The 25,648-nt window shown below is 45.8% G+C and overlaps 1 protein-coding gene across 2 annotated transcripts in view; it reads left to right on the top strand.

Moving 5' to 3' along the window:
- Positions 1 to 25,648, top strand: part of AHCTF1 (AT-hook containing transcription factor 1) — a 368,321-nt gene that overhangs the window by 69,712 nt on the left and 272,961 nt on the right. For both annotated transcript variants that reach the window (XM_033936331.1, XM_033936330.1), the window contains exons 5-7: positions 1,528 to 1,735; positions 11,369 to 11,485; positions 14,172 to 14,256. In XM_033936331.1, coding sequence (XP_033792222.1) covers positions 1,528 to 1,735; positions 11,369 to 11,485; positions 14,172 to 14,256 — 410 coding nt within the window. The remainder of the gene's footprint in view (positions 1 to 1,527; positions 1,736 to 11,368; positions 11,486 to 14,171; positions 14,257 to 25,648) is intronic.

Raw genomic sequence — 25,648 nt, 5'->3', positions numbered from 1 at the left:
CCATCTTCCATCCAGCGTCTGCTCCCCTCCTCTCTCGCCCATCTTCCATCCAGCGTCTGCTCCCCCCTCTCTCACCCCATCTTCCATCCAGCATCTGCTCCCCCCATCTTCCATCCAGCATCTGCTCCCCCATCTTCCATCCAGCGTCTGCTCCCCCCTCTCTCACCCCATCTTCCATCCAGCATCTGCTCCCCCCATCTTCCATCCAGCGTCTACTCCCCCATCTTCCATCCAGCGTCTGTTCCCCCCTCTCTCTCCCCGTCTTCCATCCAGCGTCTGCTCCCCCCCCTCTCTCCCCGTCTTCCATCCAGCGTCTGCTCCCCCCTCTCTCTCCCCGTCTTCCATCCAGCGTCTGCTCCCCCCTCTCTCTCTCCCCCGTCTTCCATTCAGCGTCTGCTCCCACACTCTCTCTGTCTTCCATTCAGCGTCTGCTCCCACTCTCTCTCCCCTGTCTCTCTCTCCCCCTGTCTTCTATCCAGTGTCTGTCGTCGTCCTCCCCTTTCTCCACACAATAATCCTGAAGCGCCACTCACCCTCTTGCTTTTCAAAACCAAAGTTTTTGCGCTCAGAGGGCCCCTGATGCAGCTTCCCTGACTCTTCTTTGACGAAATGTGCTATCCTCCATGCACACAAACCTCCGCCGCCACCACCCTCCATGCACGCCCCACTCCCCATCGCACTTACCATTAGCACTGGAAACCTGCTGCTGCCATCGATGCTGTATTCTGAACCAGTGTGGGGCCTTGAGCATCTGTGCATGTTCAATGCTTGCCTGCTCCTGCCTTCTCTGAGAATCTTGGAGAGGGCAGGAGCTGGCAGGCTTTGAGCATGCACAGATGCTCAAAGCGCTGCACTGGATCAGAATATAGCATTGACGACGGCAGCAGGTTTCCAGTGCTAATGGTAAACGTGATGTCGGGGAGTGGGGCATGCATGGAGGTAGGTGGCGGCGGCAGGAGTTTGTGCATGCAGGAAGGGGGGAATTGCTTTATTGAAGATTACCGCCCTGGTGGTCATCAGGAGTTGAATGGAGGACAGCTGTGCCATCAATTGGGTGGTTGCTCAAATATAAACGGAAACCCCCATTTTTGGGCCAATTTTTTGCCCCAAAATCTCAGTTTATATTTGAGTATATAACGGTAGTTTTGAGTTAGCTATCCATTCCAAAATAGAAGAGTAGTATTGATCCCTTGTCAGTTTAGATTCCATTCAGTTGTGTGTGGTAACATGACTTGTTCGACTAAACCATCTTTAGCAAACACCCTATAGTTAAGAAACTTTAGTGAATTTTTATTGAAAAGCATGAGGAATAAACTTTGCAAAATGCTTACTTTTCTCCAAGTCATTTGCGATTTCCCTACTCCTTTCCAGTGTAATGGGATTTTAGAACATGGTACAGTGCTTACACTTGGTGCTTTAGGGAATTATGTAAACAAATTTAATTTTATTATGCATGATGTAGCTGTAGGCTTTACCTGATTATTTTGCCCCATGCTTGATGCTTTAAACGTCCTTGATTATGTACAGATCTGGAAGTGATCACTGGAATCCCTGCTGAAATCCCTCGCATCAGAGAAGCTGTGACCAGAGAGAGGCGACACCTCTGTCTTCAGTTACTGAGCCCTTCTGGTACAAGGGTGTCTACTCTCTGCTACATTAGCAGGACAAATCACCTGGCTGTGGGGTTTTCTGATGGCTATCTTTCACTTTGGAACATGAAAACCTTGAAAAGGGAGTAAGTACAACTTCAGGATGCAGTATATATGTTTGTTTTTTTTATTGCTTTTGTGCAAAGCTAAAGCAGAAGGAAATCTGGGGAATGAAAAAATATTGAACTTGCAGAAATCTTGAGTGATCATGTGATGTGTACTCATTTTTAGCTGACTTTTTTTTTTAACAGCTTACTCATGTTTAATTGACACATCCATTGCAAACTTAGCCATTAAAGTAAATCTTATGTCTGTAATTATGTATTTCTAGTTCAAAATGTGTAGTGGTCCTGTGATAGGGTTCTGTATCTCAACTTGTAAGTTGCTTGCAGAAAACTGTCAAGCATGTTTCAAACTAGAGAATTACACAGGGAAAAAATTTGTCCCCATCCCTGCAAGCCATCTGATCCCATCTGCACAAATCTCAAATAGTTATGATTTTATACTGAACTTATTTTATTAAAGTATAAAAAGAAACAATATTCTGTACAATTGTCATTTTATAAACACAAATAATACACAGCAAGAATCAACAAACCCATGTCCTCCCCTCCACTATCAAGAAAACTGAATAAGCCAAATTATTACAGAATGCTACACAGAAAAATCATGCTAACAAAATACCACAGTCACACATTACAGAAATAGTGTTAGGGGAGTGCACCTAGGGCAACTGCCCCTTGGTCAGAGAGAACCCTAAGCCAGCTGGAAGCTAAAGAAGCAGGCCTGGGCTTTGCAGTCCCCAGGTATGTCTAACATCAGCTCTAGCAGGATACATATTTCAGATCTGATAGATTGTAATCACAAAATAGAAAATAAAAGTTTTTTCCTACCTTTTTGGTGTCTCATCATTTTATTCTTCAAATCATGTTGGTCTAAGGCGCTGGTCTCAGTTTTGTTTTGTCTTCTCTTAACTCACTTGCCAGGGTCTCCTGCCCATTTGACATTTCTTCTTTCTCAATGCTCACCATCCTTCTTCTATCTCTGTATATGTATTGTTCCCCAAGTTAAGCATCTTCCTTCTCTATCTCTTATACTTCCCTTTCTAGTATTTCCCCTGTGCCCATCTCCCTGCCTTCATCTCACCATTCTATGTTCCCCTCCCACCGTGTACATGGAGTGGGGAAAGAGATCCAAGGTGCATCTCTCCTAATCCCTCTACTGCCACATCTAACATTTCTCCCTCTCTTATCACCCAGATCATGTGCTGTATTTTTCACCATTACCCAACCATGTCCAAAATTTCTCCTGTCACCCCTCTCCAGCACCATGCCACACCTCTACTTCCATCACTATGTCCAACATTCCTCCCCTTGCATCCCCTTTAATCTATCACTGTTCCCTCTCCACCACCATATCCAACATTTCTCCCTCTCATCCTTCTCGGGCCTGTTTACCCCATATCATGCCATATTTGTGCTGGATGACCGGCTGACGAGCGTCCATGTCTTGTGTGCAACGGATCATATGGGGGAGGGGCGGGTGCCTCTGGCTCAGCCTCCTCTGAGTCTTCCAGGACTGGGGATCTGCAGCAGGTGCATTCCCAGGGGAAGAGACCCTTATCCAGGACCCTCCAAAAATGTATTGGTTTTTGGCCCTAGGGATTAAAGCAGTAGCTTCCTCTTCCTTTTTGACATGTGCTTGTCATACTCACTTGTCTTGGTCCTCTGACCCGAAGGATGAGGAAGACCCCCAAAGTCTCCTCTCTGGGGTGAACTATATTGCAGATGCTCTGTATGATCTTAGTTATGAGCAAGGTCTTGGTCTATGCTATCTCCACCTGACAGATACTCTGGATCAGGCAGTGAGTAGGAGATTCTACCTTTTAAAGCTATGCTGAGCTAGTTTCCCTTCCAGGGGCAGATGCTGTTTTGTAAGGGCCAAGATTACCTGATGGCCAGTACGTTGGACTGTCTCCCCAAGTCCTTGCTGGAAAAACAGACCCGGAGTTCAGGACAAGGTAGTTTTCGAGGCTCCTGAAAATTTTGTGCATGTATAGGAGGTCAAGTGATGCAGAGACCCTTTCAGAGACCACATTGGAGATTCAGTGGAGGCAGGAGACAGCAAATTCCAGGCTTTCGCTCCTCAGCAGCCCCTAAGAAAGCACTATGACACCAGGTCAAGGGTCAAGCTCCCCCAGATAGGTGGCAGGCTGTTGACCTTTTGGTCGGTCTGGTCTCAGATTGGTGCAGACTGCTGGGTTCTAGATGTTGTCCAGGAGGGGATACAAAATTGAGTCCTGTGCCCCCCTCCCCCCACCAAACCGCTTAGTTACCGGGTAATTCTCCGATCGACCAGAGAGCCCTTAACATTCGCTCTATGACAGTGTTTCTCAACTCGGTCCTGGAGTACCCCCTTACCAGTCAGGTTTTCAAGATATCCACAATGAATTTGCATGAAAGAAATTTGCATATAATGGAGACAGTGTATGCAAATCAAGTTTATGCAAATTCAGTGTGGATATCCTGAAAACTTGATTGGCAAGGGGGTACTCCAGGACTGAGTTGAGTCATTGTTCTATGGTACAAAAGTTACTGGCTTTTTGGGCTCGGAGAGATATTCCATATACTTCATTGTACCAACGAGAGGCTCAGACAACTGGAGGCTGATTCTATACCTCAAGTCAGTCAATGCAGCACTGAAGGTACCACACTTCTGCATGGAGACAGTGCAGTTGGTCATAGCGGTGCTGGAGGAAGTTTCTTAGGCCTCTGTCAAATCGAGGGAGGTATCTCCATATTCCCATCTTCCCAGCTCAAAGGAGGTACTTTACAATTTCATGTGCTGGAGCAGCATTTTCAGTTTTCCATGTTCCCCTTCAGCCTGGCCATGGTACCTTACACCTTTACCGTGGTGGTGGTGGTAGTAGTGCACCTTAGCAAAGCTGGGATTTAGGTGCACCCATATTTACAGAGCTCTGTACAAAGAGGGAGGTGAGTTGGTGGTTTTGAGAGTGGTGCGACTCCTCCAAGAATGGGGCTCATAGTCAACTTAAAGAAGAGATTTCTAGAGCTGACTTGGTGCCTGGAGTATCTGGGAGTCTTGTTCGACACAGCCCTGGGCCAAGTGTTTCTTCCAGAGCTATGCATACTGAAGCTCCAGAAGCAGATTTTGGAGCTGCTACAGAAGTTGGCTCCCATGGAGTGGCATTATCTACAGGTGCAAGGATCGATGGCGGTGACCATAGATGAGGTTCCTTGGACCAGAGCGCACATGAGACCCCTCCAAGACACTTGCTGGTCCCATCATAAGGACTCGCTAGATCAGCTGCTCTCCTGGCTACCTACAATGACGAGCAGCCTACAGTGGTGGCTGCAGATAGCTGCCATTTCCAGGATCATGTCTCTTTGCATCTTCTCCTGGGTGGTACTAACAACCGATGCCAGCCTATTCAGTTGAGAGGGGTCATTGCAACGGATGCCCAGTCCAGGAATATTGGGACTTTGTTTCAGTGAAAGTGGTCTATAAATCGCCTGCAGATTAGTTATTCATCTAGCACTTCTGGCACTGGAGAAGTTTCTGGAAGGCAAGGCAGCCAGTCTTCTCAGACAATGCGACAGCAGTAGCATATATCAACAGGCAAAGAGGCACCTGAAACCCCCAGTTACTTCTAGAAGCTCAGTTCCTCTTCGGTGGGCAGAAGCTCATTTTCAGGCTCTCTGACATGCACGTGGCAAGGGTGGGAAATGTGCAGGCTGACTTTCTCAGTTGGCAGACTCTCAACCTGGGGGAATGGTCACGGTCTTCACAGGTATTCAATGCCATAGTTCGACGGTGGAGGCCTCCACAGATGGATCTGATGGCCACGGCAGTGAATGCCAAGATGCTTTTGCTTCTATAGCCGCAGATTTGAGCATGAAAGTGAAGAATTGGATGCGTTACTCCAATTGTAGTTGGAGAACGAGCTCTTGTATGTGTTTCCCTCATGGCTCATGCTCGGTCGAGTCATCTGCAGGATTGTGATCTATCCCAGATTAGTAGTTTTGATAGCATCTGATTGACCTTGCAGATATGTGGATCTATAGGGAAAATGTTTGAGTTCCTGATTTGTAACCTGTTCTGGGTTCCTTTGGGAGGATGGGCTAAAATATCAAATAAATAGTATATCTCCAGAGGGACGAAGGTTTCAGACTGCCAGTCCAAGTGGATTAAATCACTCAGGAACTGGTTCCTATATAGCAGGGGTGCCCACACGTTTTGGGCTTGCAAGCTACTTTTAAAATGACCAAAATGATCTACCAACAATAAAATTTAAAAAACCCCCACAAAGCACACTGTACACAGAGAAAATGTTAATTATCATTTATGTTCCATGGGTTTTCAAAGAGGTCAAGGCAGATGACTTTATGCAATGTCACTTCAGTAACACTATACAAAAATAGACAAATATATTCCCCCCTCCTTTAAAACTGAACCACGATAGCGTTTTTTTAGCGCAGGGAGCTGCACTGAATGCCCTGTACTGCTCTCGATGTTCATAGGCTCTCTGCGCTAAAAAATGCTATTGAGGTTTAGTAAAAGGGGGCCATAGTGCAAAATATAGACAGCAGATATAAATTCTCAAAACGGACACATTTTGATCACTAAATTGAAAATAAAATCATTTTTCCTACCTTTGTTGTCTGGTGATTTCATGAGTCTCTGGTTGTACTTTCTTCTTCTGACTGTGCATCCAATATTTCTTCCCTTCTTTCAACCTCCTGTATGCTTCCTCTTCTCCAGACCTCATTCCCTCCCCCAACTTTTTCTTCCTCTCTCCCTGCCCCTCCCCTTTCTTTCTTTCTGTCTTTCTCTCTTCATGCCTCCTTTCTTTCTTTCTCTCTCCATGCCCCCTTTCTTTCTTTCCGTCTCCCTGTCTTTCTTTCTCCATATTCTCTTTCTTCCCCCCCCCCGAGGTAAACAATATTTTAATAGTTTAAAAGGTTGTACACAACAAAACAGTCTTGTGTATGGTTTCCTCCCTTCTTTTTGAGGTGCCCTACTCGTCAGTTTCTTGATTGCTGTATCAATATCTGGGGTCTGCTCCTTCACCTGGTTTTACTGATCAAGAAATAAAGCAATCCTGAAACATGTTCCCTTCAGTACTGTCTTCCTGTGGATTCTTAGTGGAAGCCTTTATTTCCTTTGCAACTTTCTGTTTCTCTCTCTTAGTTTTAGCTGGAGGAGGTTCTTTCTTTCTTTCTCTTCTTCCTCTCGCGTCTATCATCTGAGTCACTGCAGGAGCTGGATGAGCTCAAGTTCTCTTTGGTCTTAGGCATTCTAAGCCAAGAACCCTCACCAACACCTTCGTTCATGCTGCATCGAAAAACCAGAACAGACCTCTGTACAGACCACTATCTCCATGCTCCCTTTCTGTCTGTCTTCCTGACCCCCTTTCTTTCTCCCTCCCTGCCCTCCCCCAAGCCACCGCTGCCGCAATCGGGGAACAGGTCGCTATTGTAAAGAGGACGCTGAAGCGCCGGGCTAACCAACCTTCCCCACCCGACGTCAATTCTAACGTCGGAAAGGAAGTTCCGGGCCAGCCAGGCAGCGATTGGCTGGACCAGAACTTCCTCTCCGATGTCAGAATTGATGTCGGGTGAGGAAGGTTGGTCGGCCCTGCACTTCAGTGTCCTCTTCACAAGGTTGGGAAGCAGGTAGAATGGAAGGCAACGCGAGTCTATCATGGAGCCCGAGATGGGTTCCGCGATCCACTCGCGTTTATTTATTTATTTATTTATTTAGATTTATATCCCGTTCTCCCAGTAGCTCAGAACGGTCTACAAGTAAACATACACAGTAGAAGTAATTAGGCAAATAAGATGTACAATAGGTTTAGATGCTTGGACATACAAGATTGTGCAGTATTTATCAGGGTACAAACAATTTTTCAGAGTACAGACAGTTTATCAGAGTACAGACTAAGAGAGGACTATACTGAAATTTAGGAGAAGTTAAATAGGGGAGAGAAGAGAGAGGTGGGGTTTAAGGGTGGGTGTAGACTGAGGGAGACCTTTAGTTGAAGAGGAGGGTCTTTACCATTTTACGGAATGTCAATAAAGAGTTCTGTTGCCTGAGTTGGGGGGGGGAGTTTATTCCAGAGATGTGGGATGAAGTGGCTGTAGGATCGTTTGCGGGCAGTTTCTGAGAGGAGGGACCTTCCAGGGGGAATGCATAGGCGTATTTCCGATTTTGAGCGGAGGGTGCGAGTGGGGGTGTAGATGGGAAGCTTAGATTTTATGTAGGAGGGGGTGGTGGCATAAATTCTCTTGTGGGCTACTGCTAGGGCCTTGAAAGCACAGCGCTGGCTAATTGGGAGCCAGTGTTCAGCGCGGAGTGCTGGGGAGACGGGATCATGGTAGTTGAGGTTGTGTAGGAGGCGGATAGCTGCATTTTGGACACGTTGGAGGCGTTTGAGATTATTTTTGGTTAGTCCATTAAATAGGGAGTTACAGTAATCCATTCTGGAGAGGACATATGCGTAGAGGAGTTGGGCGAGGTCAGGTGTGGAGATGTAGGGTTTGATCCTTTTCAGTTGGCGGAGGTAGTAGAAGGAGGTGGAGATTACTTGGGATATGTGGGCAGATAGGGATAGGTGTCCATCTAAGGTTACTCCTAGGCTGCGTACCTGATCTGTTGCCGTTAGTAGAGTGGAGTCCCATGCTAGGGTAGGATGTGTGAATTTGGTGCTTTTTTTCCTGATCCATAAGAGTTCTGTTTTAGTGGTGTTTAGTTGAAGTTTGTTGTTTGACATCCAAGTTTTCATATCAGAGAGGCAATGTTGGAGGTTAGTAATTTGGGACGATCGGTTCTCGCCTAGTGGGAGGAGCAGCTGGATGTCATCTGCATAAGAGTGGATTTTAATGCTATATTTCTGCGCTATATCAATGACAGGCCTGATGTAGAGGTTGAATAGGAGGGGGGATAGAAGGGCGCCTTGAGGAACACCATATTTGATAGGCTTGGGGCGAGATTTGTGTGTTCCTAGTAGGACAGTCTGGGTCCTTTGATGGAGGAAGGAGGTGATCCATTGGAGGGCTGTGTCCTTGATTCCGAGGTCATAGAGTCTGGATGTGAGGAGGTGGTGGTCGACTGTGTCAAAGGCAGCGCTGAGGTCAAGTAGGACTAGTAGGGCATCACTGCCTTTGTCGAGTATTGCCCAGCTGTCATCAATGATGTCAAGGAGTACTGACTCTGTGCTGTGGCCTTTTCGGAAGCCGGACTAGACAGGGGATAGAGCAGCTTGTTCTTCAATGAAGGGGTGAAGTCGGTGGAGCACAATTCGTTCAAGGAGTTTGGAGACAAATGGGAGGTTGGAGACTGGGCGATAGTTGCCGGGTTCGTTAGGATCAAGGGTGGGTTTTTTGAGAGTGGGCTTGATAATAGCTGACTTCCAGCTGAGGGGCACAGTCCCAGTGGTTAGAGAGGTGTTAATGATGGGGAGGATGGATTCTGCCATGGCGTCTTCTGTGGACAGCAGGAGGCTGGATGGGCAGGGATCGAGGATGGTGTTGGAGGGTTTGAGTTCTCTCAGGGTTTCGAGAACCTCGGCATGAGTGGCCATATGAAATTGGGAGAGAGCGGCGGAGGGTGGGGTATTTGGAATCGGTTGGGGCTGAATAGGAGTGGGTTTGGTGTTGGTGTCAAGATTATCTCGGATGGTTTGTACTTTGGACTGGAAGAAGTCCGAGAGAGTCTCGCTATCAAGTTCTGTTTGGTTGTTGTGACTTTTTCTTTGGGCGCTGGTGAAGAGTTGGTTTGTGAGGGTGAACAATTGTTTGGATTTAGAAGGGGCTAGTTGTAGGAGGCGAGAGTAGTAGGTCTTTTTTGCTTCTAGGATGGTAGCTTTGTAGGTGATGGATATGTTATTCCAGTGGGCTTTGGTTTCCGAGTTCGGGTGTTTGACCCAGATCCTTTCTGCTTTCCTCAGCGATCGTTTTATGGATCGGAGGTCACTGGTGTACCAGGGAGCAGGTGCTTTGTTGGTGATTATTTGGGTTGTTTTTGTCTGGGCGAGGCTATTATAGAGGGATTGGATGTTGGAGTGCCATGCGGAGGCTGCCTGGTCAATGGAGTGGGGATGTTGGGTGTAGGTCTACTGGTCAATCGTGATCGATCTTTTGGGCACCCCTGCTATAGAGAATCTGGAGCACTTTGAGCTTATGGCATGGCTCTTGAGCAAGTAGCCTTGACAAGCAAGGGCTATTTAGATGTGGTTCTTACCACCTTGCTCAGATGTAAAAAGCCATCCATGGTGGCAGCCTATGCCAATGTTTGGAAGGTCTTTTAGAGCTGGTGTGTAGTGAAGGATGTAGAGCTCATGTGAGGTCCAAGTTTAGTAGTCCTGGACTTTTTGCAGGAAGGGCTTCAAAAGGGGCTTTTGGTAGGTTCACTGAAAGTGCAGATAGCAGGCCTTTCCTTAAGAACAGGACATGAGAGCAGCTGCGATCTCTACACATTGGTTAGTGTTGGTTGTACAAGTTTGGATGTTATAATGTTGCTCACTGTTTGTTACAGAGCAGAACAGAATTGTTGTGTTGGGGATTTTCCCCTATTTCCCGCCTTCCAGTTATGACTTTTACTATAGTGCTACTTTATTGCTTTTGTACAAACTGAGGGGAGGGAGCAGCTCACTGGGAAGGAGGTGAAATTGAAAACATGATTGACAGTTTTCTGCAAGCAATTTGTGAGTTGAGATGTAGAACCTTATCATTTCAGGACCACTAGATACATCTACAAGAAAGATTACCGAGGTAAGAACCCAATCTTTTTGTAAGAAGTTATACTGTAAATTAAAAAAAGATTATATATCTTCATTTTTATAATTTCATTTATATAATTCTATATGCCAGAAATAGGAAGAATCATTTCAATTTAGTGTGTATACCCATTATCTAGAAGCCATGTTGGGCCCAGTGGACTGGTGGACACGATGGACCACTGGTCTGACCCAACAGCAGCAATTCTTACGTTCTGGCTGTTTTTGCTGCCAGGGGTGTGTATGTGTGTGTCTGTTCTCAGTACTGGTTCATCAGGGGGGACATTGGGGAGGGCTGTCATCTGCAGGGGGTTGCTTTATTTATTTATTTATTTATTTTTAATGGGTCTAAATTATGGTTAGTTACATAAGCAACTGGTCTTAACCAGTCACACTTTTGGGGGCTAGCTAAAAGTGATCACTTTTTGTGCATCGGGAAGCCATGTTAGACTATCAGTTCTGCTAGTTTACATGGCATTTCAATATTAGTGAGCTTATTTGCATGGTTGGATCAGAGAATGAGTGATCGTGCAGAAAACAACGTGGTCAGCTGTTTTCTGCATCGGGTTGGTAAAGGTGATTATCGTTTAAACTAGTCTAAACTGGTTTAGTGACGATCACTAGATGGTCACTGACTTTAGTGCATCTGGTCCTCTGTGTTACTCTGCTAAGTAGGAGGAGCAAGGAAAAAAGTGTGGCTTTCTGCAAGACGGGTTGAGGGGTTCACGGGTTGAGATGAAACACCTATTGTATGATTCCTTCGGGGATTAACATAAAGAAGATTACCAAAGTTAAGAACCTAATCTTCCATTAGTGATTGTAAAACAATTTAAGATTTTTTTTTTTATTGTACTTAGAACATTAGAAACTGATTCTAGTGGTTAACAGCATATGAAAATTGTACTTTCTTTTTTTTCTTTAGATATCACTTCCAGTTAGAAGGTGGTAGAGTTCCTATATATGCAGTTAACTTTCAAGAACCAGAAAATGACCCTCGTAATTGCTGTTATCTGTGGGCTGTGCAGTCTACTCAAGAAAGGTAAGCTGTAGAAATACTAGTAGCCTTTTTTATTTTATTATGTTTGGATTTGGAATTTATTGGATTTTTTAATTTTATTTTAGTGGTCAAGATCTTTTTAGACAGTTCCAAGTACAGTGGTACCTTGGATTACGAGCATAATCCGTTCCAGGAGCGTGCTCGTAATCCAAAATGCTCGTTTATCAAAACGAGTTTCCCCATAGGAAATAATGGAAACTCACTTTGATGCATTCCCCCCCCCCCCCCCACGAGAATCGGCGTTGCTCCCCCCGAAGGCCTCCCCTGTGATCCGGCACCCACTCCGACGCGATTGAGCCCCCCCCCCCCCGCCACGATCCAGCTCCCCCCTGCCGCTTCTTACCCTCATCTGGGCACTGGCACCGGCATGTCCTGTTCTTGGTGCCGGTGCCCGAAGATCGGCCTCCTCTTCTGCTGGGCCTTGAGCATCTGTGCATGCTCAAGGCCCAGCAGAAGAGGAGGCCGATCTTCGGGCACCGGCACCAAGCACAGGACATGCCGGTGCCCAGACGAGGATAAGAAGCGACGGGGGTGGGGGGGGGTGGTGCTGGATCATGGCAAGGGGGTGCCCAATCGCGTCGGGGGGTGCTGGATCGTGGCGGTGGGGTGCCCAATTGCGTCGGGGGGGGGGGGGGTGCCGGATCGCGGGGGGCGCTCGTAAATCGAGCCATGCTTGGTTTCCGAGGACCGATTTTGCAAATGTTTTGCTCGTCTTGCAAAACACTCGCAAACCGGTGCACTCGTAAATCGAGGTACCACTGTATTTGATGTCCTGAAGTTATTCATGAAGCTATCCCTGCTCTTTACATCTCCATTCCATTTTTCACTTGTTTGCGCTTCCAGCTCATAACTCTTAATTTTCATTTCATCCCTCCCAAAAGGATGTAGGGAACAGAGGGTACTGCTTAGGGCCCTCATGTCTTTTAAGCAAGTGTGTTTCCTGCAAAAAGCAGATGGTAACCTAGCTTCTAACCAATTTTCTAAACAGGGCCTTGTATTTATTTAGGGAATCTAGTCCTCTAACATTTTAAGAAACAAATTTAATCCCTTCTGTCTCTATCAAGTACTTTCCCAACCTTCCCTAGGCATATTTGCAACCCTCCTATCCCTCCTCATTCCCTCTCTACCTCTTGCTCCCAACCCCATTCCTATCCATCCCTCCTATCCTGAATCCATTTTAGTGGGATCCACTCAAATCTCCCACCAAGAACAATAAAATAAATTTGTCCCAGTAACAAAATTCTCAGTTCTCACACATTGATCCCAATACGCAACCTTCACTAACAGCCACCCAGTATACTATACATTTTCTCTTCATAATTTATTCTCACTACCCTCCCCTTCAGTATCCCTATGCAGTGTGCATAGTCAGTCCATTCCATAAATCAAGTGTATCAAACCAGCCAAGGGGTCATCAAAAAGGAGCAACTTGGTGAACAGTAGCCAAGTCACTTTTTTTCCCCTCACCATAGCAGGCAGGCAGAAATCAGCTACCATGTGCAGTCTTTCATTATTCTCCAGCCTGGCAGGCCTTGATGGTCTAGGGCAGGGGTAGACCATTCTGGTCCTTGAGAGCCACAGGGAGTTTAGGTTTTCAGGATATCCAAAATAAGTATGCATGAGAGATTTGCATCTCAAGGAGGCAATGCATGCAAATCCATGTCATGCATCGATCGACATTCTGTTGACATTCTCCATCAGAACAGTCTAGAAAGACATTGCTTCGTACGTGATGCTCATCATTCTGCATCAAAAAGAGCCTTGCATGGTACCAAATTCGACCTCTTCATGCCTGAGATCAAGATACAGACATTCCATTTGACGTTCATCTTCAGATCAGTACCAGCATTGTAGAAAAAGTCCTTTTCATCATACTCCACTCTCTCTAAGAAATATCTTTCTCAGTCGTATAGAAAGTCACCTGCTGCACCAGATATTGACACTGACCTATTTCACCATTCTGATACTGACAACAAGCCTGCTTTATCAGCTCCAGAATTCTAAGGAATTCCTTCAGATTCATCTCCTCTGCCTCTCAGGCAAAGATCTCCTCCAGAGGGGCTTTCTTTCACCAAATTAATCAGAAATATGAGAAAAGGCTTGCCTGTTAAGTTAGTCTGACCATAAGCCTAGAGCAGAACTCTTAGAGGCTTGGAGAAAAAGAGGTAAAAGAGGCAGACCAGAAAGAGGAAGGAGTGGGGAGTGCAGTTAATCATGTTAATGCATTAAATGTATAGCCCTTATTAAGACTTATTCCTGATAAAAGTACTGATAGAGGAACTTTTAGAAAGCTCCTCAAAATGCAATTGTTTGTTAATGCTTTTTATAGAGTCTGACTTGACCTGTTCGAGGAATTGCTATGAATTTTAATTTTGATGATTTGTCTCTTTTGTATTTTTTTAGGCATTATGTAGGTGGGTATACTGTAAACCGCCTAGGACCTAAATAGTATAGAAATTTTAAAAATAAATAAATAAATATCGATGCACACCACTTAAAGAAATTTAGCTTCTTTTCTTGGTGGAATAAGTAGCAATGTGTTAAATGTAGCTTTTTTATTAGTGTTTCAGGTGAGGCACCTCAATATTTACATTGATCTAAAAATTGCTTGTCTCCGTTTTAAAGTGATACTTAAGAATAGAAATTGACTTTTTCCATGCAATTGCAGTGAAGGAGACCTTGTAAGTCTGCATCTGCTGCAGTTGGCATTCTGTGACAGAAAGTGCTCAGCTTCAGGACAAATCCTTTATGAGGTAAAACATTTGTTTGTTAAAAGCAGCTGTTGTGTGAAAGTATTCTTTTAGTTAGAAATCTAAAAATTTGGTAAACATGGGTTGTTTCTCATTATGTTGCTATGATTTGCACCACTGTAGTTAATCTACTGTTGCCAACAAAAGTGAGAGATTATCTTCAAACTACAGTTAACTATAGGATGGAATTACTGTACAACGCAAATTTGTATTAAGATTTATTAACTATCTTCATGAAGATGTTTAACTAAAAAGCTGAAAACTAGTTTTGAGGAAATGTAATTTTATTTGTATTCATTGTGTTTATAATACCTAATGCCTTTAATTGTAGACCTCAGGCCTAAACAAATACTTGATGGAGAAATTTTGCATGATCTCTCTAGGAACCCTTCTACCTCTCCTAGAAATGGCTTTGCTCTCTAGATCTAAAAGAAACATACAATCATTTTTCCATCCTACCTGTGCACAGGAAATCCCTCTACTTCTGAATAGGGTCTTGACATTTCCAATACAAGGTCTTGCCTCTACTTGTATCTTCATGAAGTGCCTAGTGGTAGTGGCGGCAACTCTTCATACATGAGGATTTCATCTTATTCCCTACTTAGATGACTGATTGATCAAGGCCTCATCATTGCAAACAGTTTAGACCATCCTAGGATATACTGGGAGGCTCTGATTGGCCGAGGTGCCTAAGGCCCTTCCTATAAGAGAGGACTTGGGCGCCTGGGCCAACAGGGCCTTAGGCCCCTCCCAGTACATCCCAGGATGCACTGGGAAGAGTGAGACCCACCATTTTGAAGAAGTGAGCCAGCCGTAGGGTGTGGGCATCCCTCTGGCCATTCTTCCAATGTTAAGGTATGGGGGAGGGGGTTTGTCAGTGGACCCTGGCAGCCTGCTGGCAGGAGGGAATGGGCATTCCTCTTGCCAAGGGGAGGGGAGGAGGGTCTAGGTTCCATGTAACGGCGACCGGGGCAGGAGGAAATGAGTATCCCACTTGCCGATCTTGTACAAGACGGGAGAGGGGGAATGTTGGCAGAAGGGGGGGACTTTCTTTTCTGCTGTTCTCCCTACTGGTCGGCAGAAGTGAGGACTTTATTTTCTGCTGTTCTCCCTGCTGGTCAATCAGCTGAGCTGGCAAGACTCAGGGAGACTTGCGTTTCATTTGATCAGGGCAGGGAGATCAGCCTTGACAGGAGGGAGGAGCAAGTGCCAGGTATAGTTCCTCCCCCCTCTTCTCTTTACCAGTGATTCTCTGCACAAAAAGCATACATATAATTTGCATGTTGTTATGCTGAGAATCACCTGTAAGTCAGTTCTCCCACTACAGCCATTACATCGACTCACCGGGTTTCATTGTCAAGAAACCAGCCTTCAGTCTTTGTCTCCACCTCCTCTAATGGGAGACTATTCCATGCATCTACTGTCCTTTCTGTAAAAAAGTTTATCATAAGAACATAAGAAGTGCCATCTCCGGAACAGACCCTAGGTCCATCAAGTCCGGCGATCCGCACACGCGGAGACCTCGCCAGGTGTACCCTGGCATAGTATTAGTCCTCATACTCTAAGCTTCTCATAAGAGATGTGCATCTAGCTTAACTTTACCTATGTTACCTTAAGCCACTCATAAGGAGATGTACATCTAACTTACCTTTAAACCCTGGAACGGTGGATTCCGCAATTATCTCCGCAATTATCTCCTGATATCTGTCCTGAACCTGTCCCCCCTTAGCTTCAGTCCATGTCCTCTTGTCCGTGTTACATTAGACATTGTAAATAATTTTTTATCGTGCTCTATTTGGTCGATTCCTTTCAGTATCTTGAAAGTCTCGATCATATCCCATCACAGTCTTCTCTTCTCAAGGGAGAACAATCCCAGTCTCTTAAGTCATTCCTCATATTCCAAATTCTCCATGCCCTTTATTAGCTTCGTTGCTTGTCTCTGCACCCTCTCAAGTACTTTTAAATCCTTTTTTAGGTATGGAGACCAGTGCTGGACGCAGTATTCCAAGTGTGGTCTGACCATCGCTCTATATAGCGGTAGTATTACTTTCTCCAATCTACTCGTGATTCCCTTCTTTATCATGCCTAGCATTCTATTTGCCTTATTCGTTGCCGCCACGCATTGTGTCGACGGCTTCAGGGTCCTATCGATTAATACGCCAAGGTCCCTTTCCTGTTCGGTTTTTCCTAGAGTTGCACCTGACATACTGTACTTGTGTTCCTTATTTTTTTCTGCCTAAGTGCATGACTTTGCATTTTTCTACATTAAACTTCATCTGCCATTTATCTGCCCAATTTTCCAATCGACTCAAGTCGCTCTGGAGTTCCTCACTGTCCTTCTGTGATTTGATTGCCCAGCATAGCTTTATGTCATCTGCGAACTTCATGAGTTCCATTCTCCAGGTCATTTATGAAAATATTAAATAAGATGGGCCCAAGTACCGAGCCCTGGGGCACTCCGCTAGTCACAGTCTCCCAGTCTGAGAATTTCCCATTTATGCCCACTCTCTGCCTTCTGTTCTCCAGCCAGTTGCCTATCCATCTTAGTATGTCTCCTTCTATTCCATGGCCTTGCAGTTTCCTGAGGAGTCTTACATGTGGAATCTTGTCGAATGCTTTCTGAAAATCCAAGTATACAATATCCACCGGTTCTCCACTCTCAATTTGTCTGTTCACTGTCTCAAAAAATTGAAGTAGAAACATAGAAAACATAGAAAGATGACGGCAGAAAAGGGCCAAGGCCCATCAAGTCTGCCCACTCTATAGACCCTCCCCTTAATACTATACAATGTTTTACCCTGACCCACTTAGGGATCCCACATGGGCGTCCCATTTGTTCTTAAAATCTGGCACGCTGCTGGCCTCGATCACCTGTACTGGAAGCTTGTTCCATTGATCAATCACTCGCTCCGTGAAGAAATACTTTCTGGTGTCGCCGTGAAATTTTCCGCCCTTGAGTTTGAGCGGGTGCCCCCTTGTGGTTGAGGGGCCTCTGAGAAGGAAAATGTTATCTTCCACTTCTATACGTCCGGTGACGTATTTAAACGTCTCAATCATGTCTCCCCTCTCCCTGCGTTCCTCGAGAGTGTAGAGCTGCAAATTGTTTAGTCTTGCCTCGTACGAGAGACCTTTAAGCCCTGAGACCATTCTGGTGGCCATCCTTTGGACCGACTCGACCCTCTGCATGTCTTTGCGATAATGTGGCCTCCAGAATTGCACGCAGTCAAACATGACTTCCCCTTCCCGAATCCATGTTGACTGGCTCTCATCATGTCATGAGTGTCTAAGTGCTGGGCTATGCTGTCCTTGATCAGTGCCTCAACCATCTTCCCAGAGACTGACGCGAGGCTCACAGGTCTATAGTTGCCCGGTATTCCTCTTGATCCTTTTTTAAATATCGGCGTGACGTTTGCTATCTTCCAGTCGTCCAGTATCTGTCCTGTTTTGATTGACAGGTTGGCAAGTTTTTGCAATAGTTCACCGATTTCCACTTTTAGCTCTTTCAAGACTCTCGGATGAATTCCATCTGGTCCAGGAGATTTGTCACTTTTGAATTTGTCGATCTGGTGGTAAATCTGATCCAAGTCCACTTCCACTGTGGTAAGACTGTCCTCTGTTGCTCCCTTGAACGCTTTCACTGCTTCTGGAATTGTTGCCGTGTCTTCCTTTGTAAAGACAGATGCAAAGAAGGAATTTAGTCTGTCTTCGATTTGCTTGTCATCAATAATGTACCCTTTCCTTCCCTGGTCATCCAGCACTGCCTCTTTTGCGGGTTTTTTCCCTTTCACGTACCTGAAGAAGGTCTTGAAGTTTTTGGCCTTCTGTGCTATTTTCTCCTCATAGTCCTTTTTGGCAACCCTCACCGCTCTGTGACACTTCTTCTGATCATCCTTGTGTTTGTTCCGAGTTTCGGTCGTTTTCGTGCGTTTCCATGCTTTGAAGGAGTCTTTCTTTTCTTTTATGGCTACCTTAACCTCTTTAGTAAGCCACGCCGGCTCTCTCTTGCCATTTGTTTTCTTTGCTTTGGACATCCGCGGGATGTAAAGGCTTTGTGCTTCTGTGATAGTATTTTTCAGAAGGGACCATGCCTGTTCCACCGTTTTGACTTTGCCCATTTTTTTCTTGATCCGTTGTTTCACCATGGTTCTCATGCTATCATATCTTTCCCTTTAAAAGTTTACAGTCGTGGTTGAGGCTTTAGTGCCTTTCCCCTTCCTGACATCGAGTTTGAAGTTGATCTGTTGTGATCGCTTGTCCCCAGCGGGACTGTGACTTCTACATCTTTAGCCGGCCCCATAATGCTGCTTAGGACCAAGTCCAAGGTGGCGTGTTCTCTTGTTGGTTCTCCCACCAATTGTTCCAGGAAGCAGTCCCCTAGCACCTCCAGGAACATTGCCTCCTTGCCACAAGGTTAGGTTCCCAGGTCCCAGACTATCCCCGGAAAGTTGAAATTCTCTAAGATTACAACATTACCTGTCTTGCATTCGTGTTTAATTTCCTCTTTCATTTTCGAGTCCGTTTCCTCCCCCTGTCCTGGCGATCGGTAGTAAAGGCCAATCTTTGTGTCAGCACCGTTGCGTCTGGGAATCTTTATCCAGAGGGATTCCATCTTCTCTTTCTCTTCTGTCATAGTCACTCTCACAGATTTTACTTCTTCACAAACATATAGGGCAATACCTCCACCTTTCTGCCCCACTCTATCTCTTCTGTACAGTTTGTAACCCTGTAGTACTGTATCCCATTTGTTTTCGTCATTTCACCAGGTTTCTGTTATGCCAATAATTTCCAGTTCATCGTTTTTTGCTATTGCTTCAAGTTCCCCCATTTTGTTTCTCAAACTTCTAGCGTTCGTATACATACATTTGAGTTCCCTGTGTGTTACCTTCTTGGAATCTTTAAGCTTAGCAGTCTCCCTTGGTTCTTTCACGGTATCCTTTTCTGTTCCTATGTTGTCTCTCTTATATGGCTTTGTGCACGTCCCCTCCTGCGTCTGAATAGTTGTCCATAGTTCCTTCTTTGGGACATCCTGTCGCCCGGGCCATCGACTGATGGTCGACTGTCGGCTTTCCCCTGTCCTTTAATTTAAAGCCCTCTCAATGGCCTTCTTCATGTTGCCTGCCAATATTCTTGCTCCTTCCTCGTTGAGGTGCAGTCCTTCCTTCCGTACTTGCTTCTTCCCCAGAACGTTGCCCAATTGCGCACAAAGTCAAAACCTTCCTCTTCACACCATCGTCTCATCCAGGCGTTGATCGCTTGCAGTTCCCCTTGTCTCCTTCCATCTGCTCTTGGTACCGGGAGGATCTCGGAGAAGGCCAACTTCACCTTCCGAGTGAACGGAGCTGGCCCTTCATTTCTTCCCTGTCATACTTCCGTCCGCTCACATCATTGGTTCCCACGTGGATAAGTACAGCAGTGTCCTCTCCTCAGGCGCTGTCTATGATCCTGGAGATCCTGTTGGCCACGTCCTTCACTCTCGCTCCCGGCAGGCAGGTGACGATTCTATCCTCTCTCCCTCCTGCGGTGAGGCTGTCCACATGCCGTACGATGGAGTCTCCCACGATGATCCCCATCTTCTGTATTCGGTGGTTCCTGGGGGGTCGTAAGTCCACATCCATGGTATGGGACTGATCTTCTCCTTCCTGAGATACTCCTGAAGTTGTTTTTTGCTCTTCGGGTGGTGGGGGGGAGGGGGTGTCTACATGCAGTCTCCCTCTTGCTCCTGGTGCACGATTGGCCCTTGTCTCCGCTTCCTTATCTCCAGAATTTGCAGGGGTGTCTTTTCTTCTCTCGTCCAGGCTCTCTTCCTGCGTTGTTCAGGAACAGTTCTCCACATGCTGCTGGTGTGCTTCCTCGATGTATCTTTCTAGTTCCTTGACCTCTTCGTTTGGATTGAACTGCACCAGAAGCCTCTCCTGTTCACGGATTTCCTCTTCTAAGGTGAGGAGTTCTTTTAGATTCAGCACTGTCTCTAGCAACCGGACCTGCCGTTTCAAGCTCTCCAGCTCCATGCAACGACTGCAAATATATCCCAGGACAAGCAGCATATTCTCACATATGGGTGACTTCATCCACGGAGCCCTGATGTGGACAGCTTCAGAAGCAGACTGGCTTGAAGAACTTTTAGAAAGTTTGACTGCCGCACTGCGCATGCACGAGTGCCTTCCCGCCCGAGGTGCCTTACCTCAGTGCGTCTCGGTTCTAAGTTTTCCGTGAAGCCAAGAAGTCCTTGTTTCAAGGCTCTGTGTGAGAGTTAGTTCTATTCGTTCCTTCTCTCATCGCGGCTCGTGTTTTTCTTTAAAGGGTCGCTGTGTTTATTTGCACGTTTATTTTCAATTTAAAAGAAAAAAAGAAGTTTTGTTTGCTTTTTTGATCATGTCACGGTGTGGCCTACTCCGTGGCCTCAGCCTGTGGTCTTTGATTTCGCTATGGATGTGTTCCATTCCATGTCCCGGCCGGTCACAGGGTTCAAGAAGTGTAGCCGGTGTCAACGTGTGATCTCCATTACTGACCCACACAAGTGGTGGGTACAGTGTTTAGGACCTGATCATCATCCGGAACGTGCACCCGCTGTGCTACATTTCAAAATTGAGCCCTTAAACGTTGTCGAGTTCAGATTGAAAAAATATTCGGGGGAAATGGATTGGCCTTGACCCCCAATTCCGGGCCAGACCTAGACTCCAGCAAAGTTGTCTAAGGGGCCAAAATCTTCGACCTTGACCTCGATCAAACCTTACTTGATGTGAACATCTTCGTCTTCGGGGAAATTAGCTAAATCTTCCCCTGAGGCGCCGTTATCCTCAGTTATCATCAGGTAAGATAGCTAAACCAACCCCTATGGACATGCAACTCTTAGAATCAGCGAGTCCGAGGTTATCCAGGAAACGTGTCTCGAAATCGATGCAGCACTCTTCCTCGAGGTCGTCTTCCTCGGAGTCCATAGCCACACCAATAGTACCAGATCCAGTGGTCTCAGTGCCGGCTATGCAGAGTATGTTGGAAGTTATTCTGCACCAGGAGTTTGGTAACATGCTTGCCAAATTAGCCCCTGCCTCGACCCTGCTTCCTGCAGTCCAGCCTGAGCACTCAGCAATAATACAAGGAGTCGAGTCCATGAGAGTGCCTCGAGATCAATCTACACACTCTATGCAAGGAGTTGAGTCTTTGTGAGTGCCTCGAGATACATCTACACAAGGAGCTGAATCCTTATCAATGTCTCAACTTCGATCTCCAACTTCCAGCCCTACCTCTACGCATAAGGCATTGCCTTCTTCGAGGCACAGGGCGAGGACTCCTCGACATTCTTCATCGAGGCTGGATTCGAGTTCACCACCTCGTTCTCCAAGGCACAGTTCATCTCCACACCATCTCTTGAGACATTCATCGAGGCTCAGGTTTTCTTCTCGAGACAGACCTCGTCTCTCGAGGCATCGAGACTCCTCGAGGTAACCTACTTCCTTGTCGAGGAAATCTACTGCAGAACCACAGCATTCTCGTCAGTCAAGTTTTTCTCCTGCAAGGTTTTCTTCACCAGCTGGTTCTTCCAAATGGAAACGTTCCGCTTCTCTGGCTCACTCCAGAAGCGGTTTTTCCTTGACTTCTTTGCCTATGGATTCAGACCTCAGGTATCAATATTCCAGAGAGGCTTCACCTTTCTTGGCTATGAGAGGTACTTTGATGGGCTTTCGTTCACCTTCGCCTCAACAGGGCCATCCCTCTTCTTCTTCAGTGTCCTTTACCAAATTTCTATACCAAATGAGTAAAGATCTTAACATCACTTTTGAGTCTGATTCGAAATAAGGAATATTTGAAAGAACTGGGTATACCTAATCCTCCTAAGGATTCATTACCCATGAATGGCATTCTCACTCAAACTTTCAAAAGAAATCTTGATACACCATATTCTGTTCTTGCTGTGCCAGCAAAACTGGAATCTCAATATAAAATGATCCACTGTAAGGGATTCGAAAAGTCTCAACTATCCCATCAATCTCTTCTCATGGGGTCTTCGTTGAAAAGAACCAATCCGACCAAGGTCTATGCCACAGTCCCACTTGGCTGAGAGGGAAGGACAATGGACAAGTTTGGCTGTCGGTTGTATCGGAATTCTATGATGACAAATAGAATTTTAAACTACAAATTTGTCTTTACATCATATCTCAAATGCCAATTTCTTCAAGTATCTCCCAGAACATCGCCTGTCAGGGTTCCAGCATATGCATTCCACTCTAGGTCAACTTTACATGCATATGCTCCAGGCTGCATATAACGCTTTTGAGATGTCCTCCAGGGTCATTGCTTTCTTGGTGGCGATGCGCTGTCTAGCCTGGCTCCGCACCGTAGATATGGACCCGAATCTACAAGATCGACTGGCCAATATCCCATGCCGGGGCAATGAGTTGTTTGATGACTATTGAGGCAGCTACAGAGGCAGCTATAAAGCGCTTATCTGAGCATGAGAAGTCGTTTACCTCCATCATCAGGCCAAAGCTGAAGCCTTCCACCGCTAAAGGTTGTAGGCCTCTTCCATCTTACCAGAGGCATTATCTTCAGAAGGCAGCACCTTATTCAAGGCCGCCTCCTAAGAAACCACAGCAACAGCAGCGTAAACTTCTGCTGCATCCAAGGTGTCTCAGTCTTTTTGACTATCTAACACAGAGCATAACCTCAGTCGTTCTGCCACTGTCCTCTCTTTTTCCCATAGGGGGTCGTCTCCATCATTTCTATCAAAGATGGGAACTCATTACATCCGACCTCTGGGTCCTCACAATAATCAGGGAAGGTTACTCTCTTCATTTCCTTCAGATTCCACCAGGTCTTCCCCCAAGAGAGTATCCTTCCAATCCATCCCAGACCACCCTTCTTCAGGAAGCTCAAACTCTTCTTCGTCTCCATGCCATCGAAGAGGTACCTCTGGAACAGCAGAGCATGGGGTTTTACTCCCATTACTTCCTTGTGCTGAAGAAGACGGGGGATCTGCAACCTATCCTGGATCTCAGAGCTCTCAACAAATTTATTGTCGGAGAAAAATTTTGAATGCTGTCTCTATTTTCATTGTATCCCCTTCTAGATCACAATGATTGGTTATGCTCTCTGGATCTCAAAGAGGCTTATGCTCGCATTCCCATTCATCCAGCCTCTCGCAAGTTCCTCAGATTTCGGGTGGGAAATCATCATTTTCAGTACAGAGTGCTGCCTTTCAGCCTGGCATCATCTTCCATGGTTTTCACCAAGTGCATAGTAGTGGTGGCAGCAGCTCTCTGCAGCCATGGTCTCCAGGTCTTCCCCTACTTGGATGACTGGCTCATCAAAGATACAACATCTCAAAGGATTATTGTATTGACCCAATGGACTATTTGGTTCCTCCAACATTTGGGGTTCGAATTAAACTTTCCAAAATCCCAGCTACAGTTCATTTGAGCTGTACTGTACACTGTGCAACTCGGAGTATTCCTTCCGCAACAGGGTCAGGATACTCTCATTCACCTTTGCCTCAAAGTGTCATCCCTCACTTCACTCTCAGCAAAGTCACATGATGGTTCTCCTAGGTCACATGGCCTCTACGGTTCACGTGATTCCTTTTGCCAGACTTCACCTCAGAATTCCTCAGTGGATCCTGGCATCTCAGTGGGCGCAGGCTTCCGATCCACTGTCTCAGCACATTACAGTGACTCCTTCGTTGAGACAGTCTCTCCACTGGTGGATGCTCTCCTCCAATCTTTCCAGTGGTTTACTGTTTAAAACGCTCTCTCATCAGAAGGTCCTCACAACAGATTCCTCGACCTACGCTTGTGGAACTCATCTTGATGGTCTCCGTTCTCGAGGGCATTGGTCCAGCACAGATCGTAGGAACCACATCAATCTGTTGGAACTCAGAGCAATTTTCAATGCTCTCAAAGCTATTCAATATCTTCACGATCAAGTAGTCCTCATTCGTACAGACAATCAAGTCGCCATGTACTATGTCAACAAGCAGGGAGGAATAGGATCCCTCCCTCTTTGCCAGGAAGCTCAAAAAGTTTGGAATTAGGCAATTCTTCACAATGTCTTCCTGAAAGCAGTCTACATTCAAGGAGAGAAAAACTGGACAAAGATGACAAATTGAGTCTGCTTCTACAACCTCACGAATGGACACTCAATTCCTCTCCTCTCCACCAAATTTTTTTCAGTGGGGAACTCCTCAAATAGATCTCTTTGCATCTCCCCACAACAGCAAGCTGCCTCAGTTTTGCTCCAGGATCTACTCTCCTCAATGCCTAGAGGCAGATGCATTTCTTCTGGAATGGACAAGCAAATCCCTGTATTCGTTTCCTCCCTCTAATTCTCGAGACACTCATCAAACTCAAGCACGAACATACCACCATGATTCTCATAGCTTCTCGGTGACGCAGACAACCGTGGTTCTCCCTTCTACTTCAATTCAGCAGCAGAGAGCCACTACTTCTACCAGTTTTTCCGTCTTTACTTACACAGAGTCAGGGGTCTCTGCTTCATCCCAACTTGCAGTCTCTGCACATGACAGCTTGGTACCTTTCAACGTAACTGCCAATTTCCAGTTCTCTCAATCTGTTGAGGACATTTTAGAGGTTTTCAGGAAGCCTACCACTAGGCAATGTTACAACCAGAAATGGACTAGGTTTTCTGCGTGGTGTACCTTCATCACAAGGAGGCTCAATCTACCTCCTTGTCTTCAGTTCTGTATTACCTGTTGCATTTATCTCAATCAGGTCTCAAATCAACATCCTTTAGAGTTCATCTCAGTGCAATTGCTGCTTTTCATCAGCCGTTCGAGGGGAAACCTTTATCTGCTTATCCTATTATTTCCAGATTTATGAAAGGACTTGTCAATGTCAAGCCACCTCTCAAACTGGCCCCCGTGGTTTGGGATCTCAATGTTGTTCTTGCTCAGTTGATGAAGCCTCCATTTGAACCAATGTTTACGGCTCATCTGAAATATCTCACTTGGAAAGTGGTCTTCCTTATTGCTCTTACGTCTGCTCGCAGAGTTAGTGAGCTACAAGCTTTAATAGTTGACCCACTTTTCACAGTATTCCATCATGACAAGGTGGTCCTCCGTTCTCATTCTAAATTCTTACCAAAAGTTATTTCAGAATTTCATCTCAATCGATCCATTGTACTTCCAATGTTTTTTCCAAAGCCTTATTCTCATCCTGGAGAAACAGCTCTTCATACTCTGGACTGTAAGCGTGCTTTGGCCTTCTACTTACAAAGGACTAAGCCACAAAGATCTACTCAATTTTGTCTCCTTCGATCCAAATAAGTTGGGACATCCAGTTTCCAAGCACACCATCTCCAACTGGTTAGCAGTTTACATCTTTCTGCTATACTTAGGCTGGATTGCATCTGGAGAGTCAAGTCACAGCCCATAAAGTTAGAG

Source organism: Geotrypetes seraphini, chromosome 3 (genome assembly GCF_902459505.1).
Source record: "Geotrypetes seraphini chromosome 3, aGeoSer1.1, whole genome shotgun sequence".
Taxonomy (NCBI): domain Eukaryota; kingdom Metazoa; phylum Chordata; class Amphibia; order Gymnophiona; family Dermophiidae; genus Geotrypetes; species Geotrypetes seraphini.
Note: the sequence above shows the minus strand (reverse complement) of the source record. Positions and strands in the feature narration are given on the sequence as shown.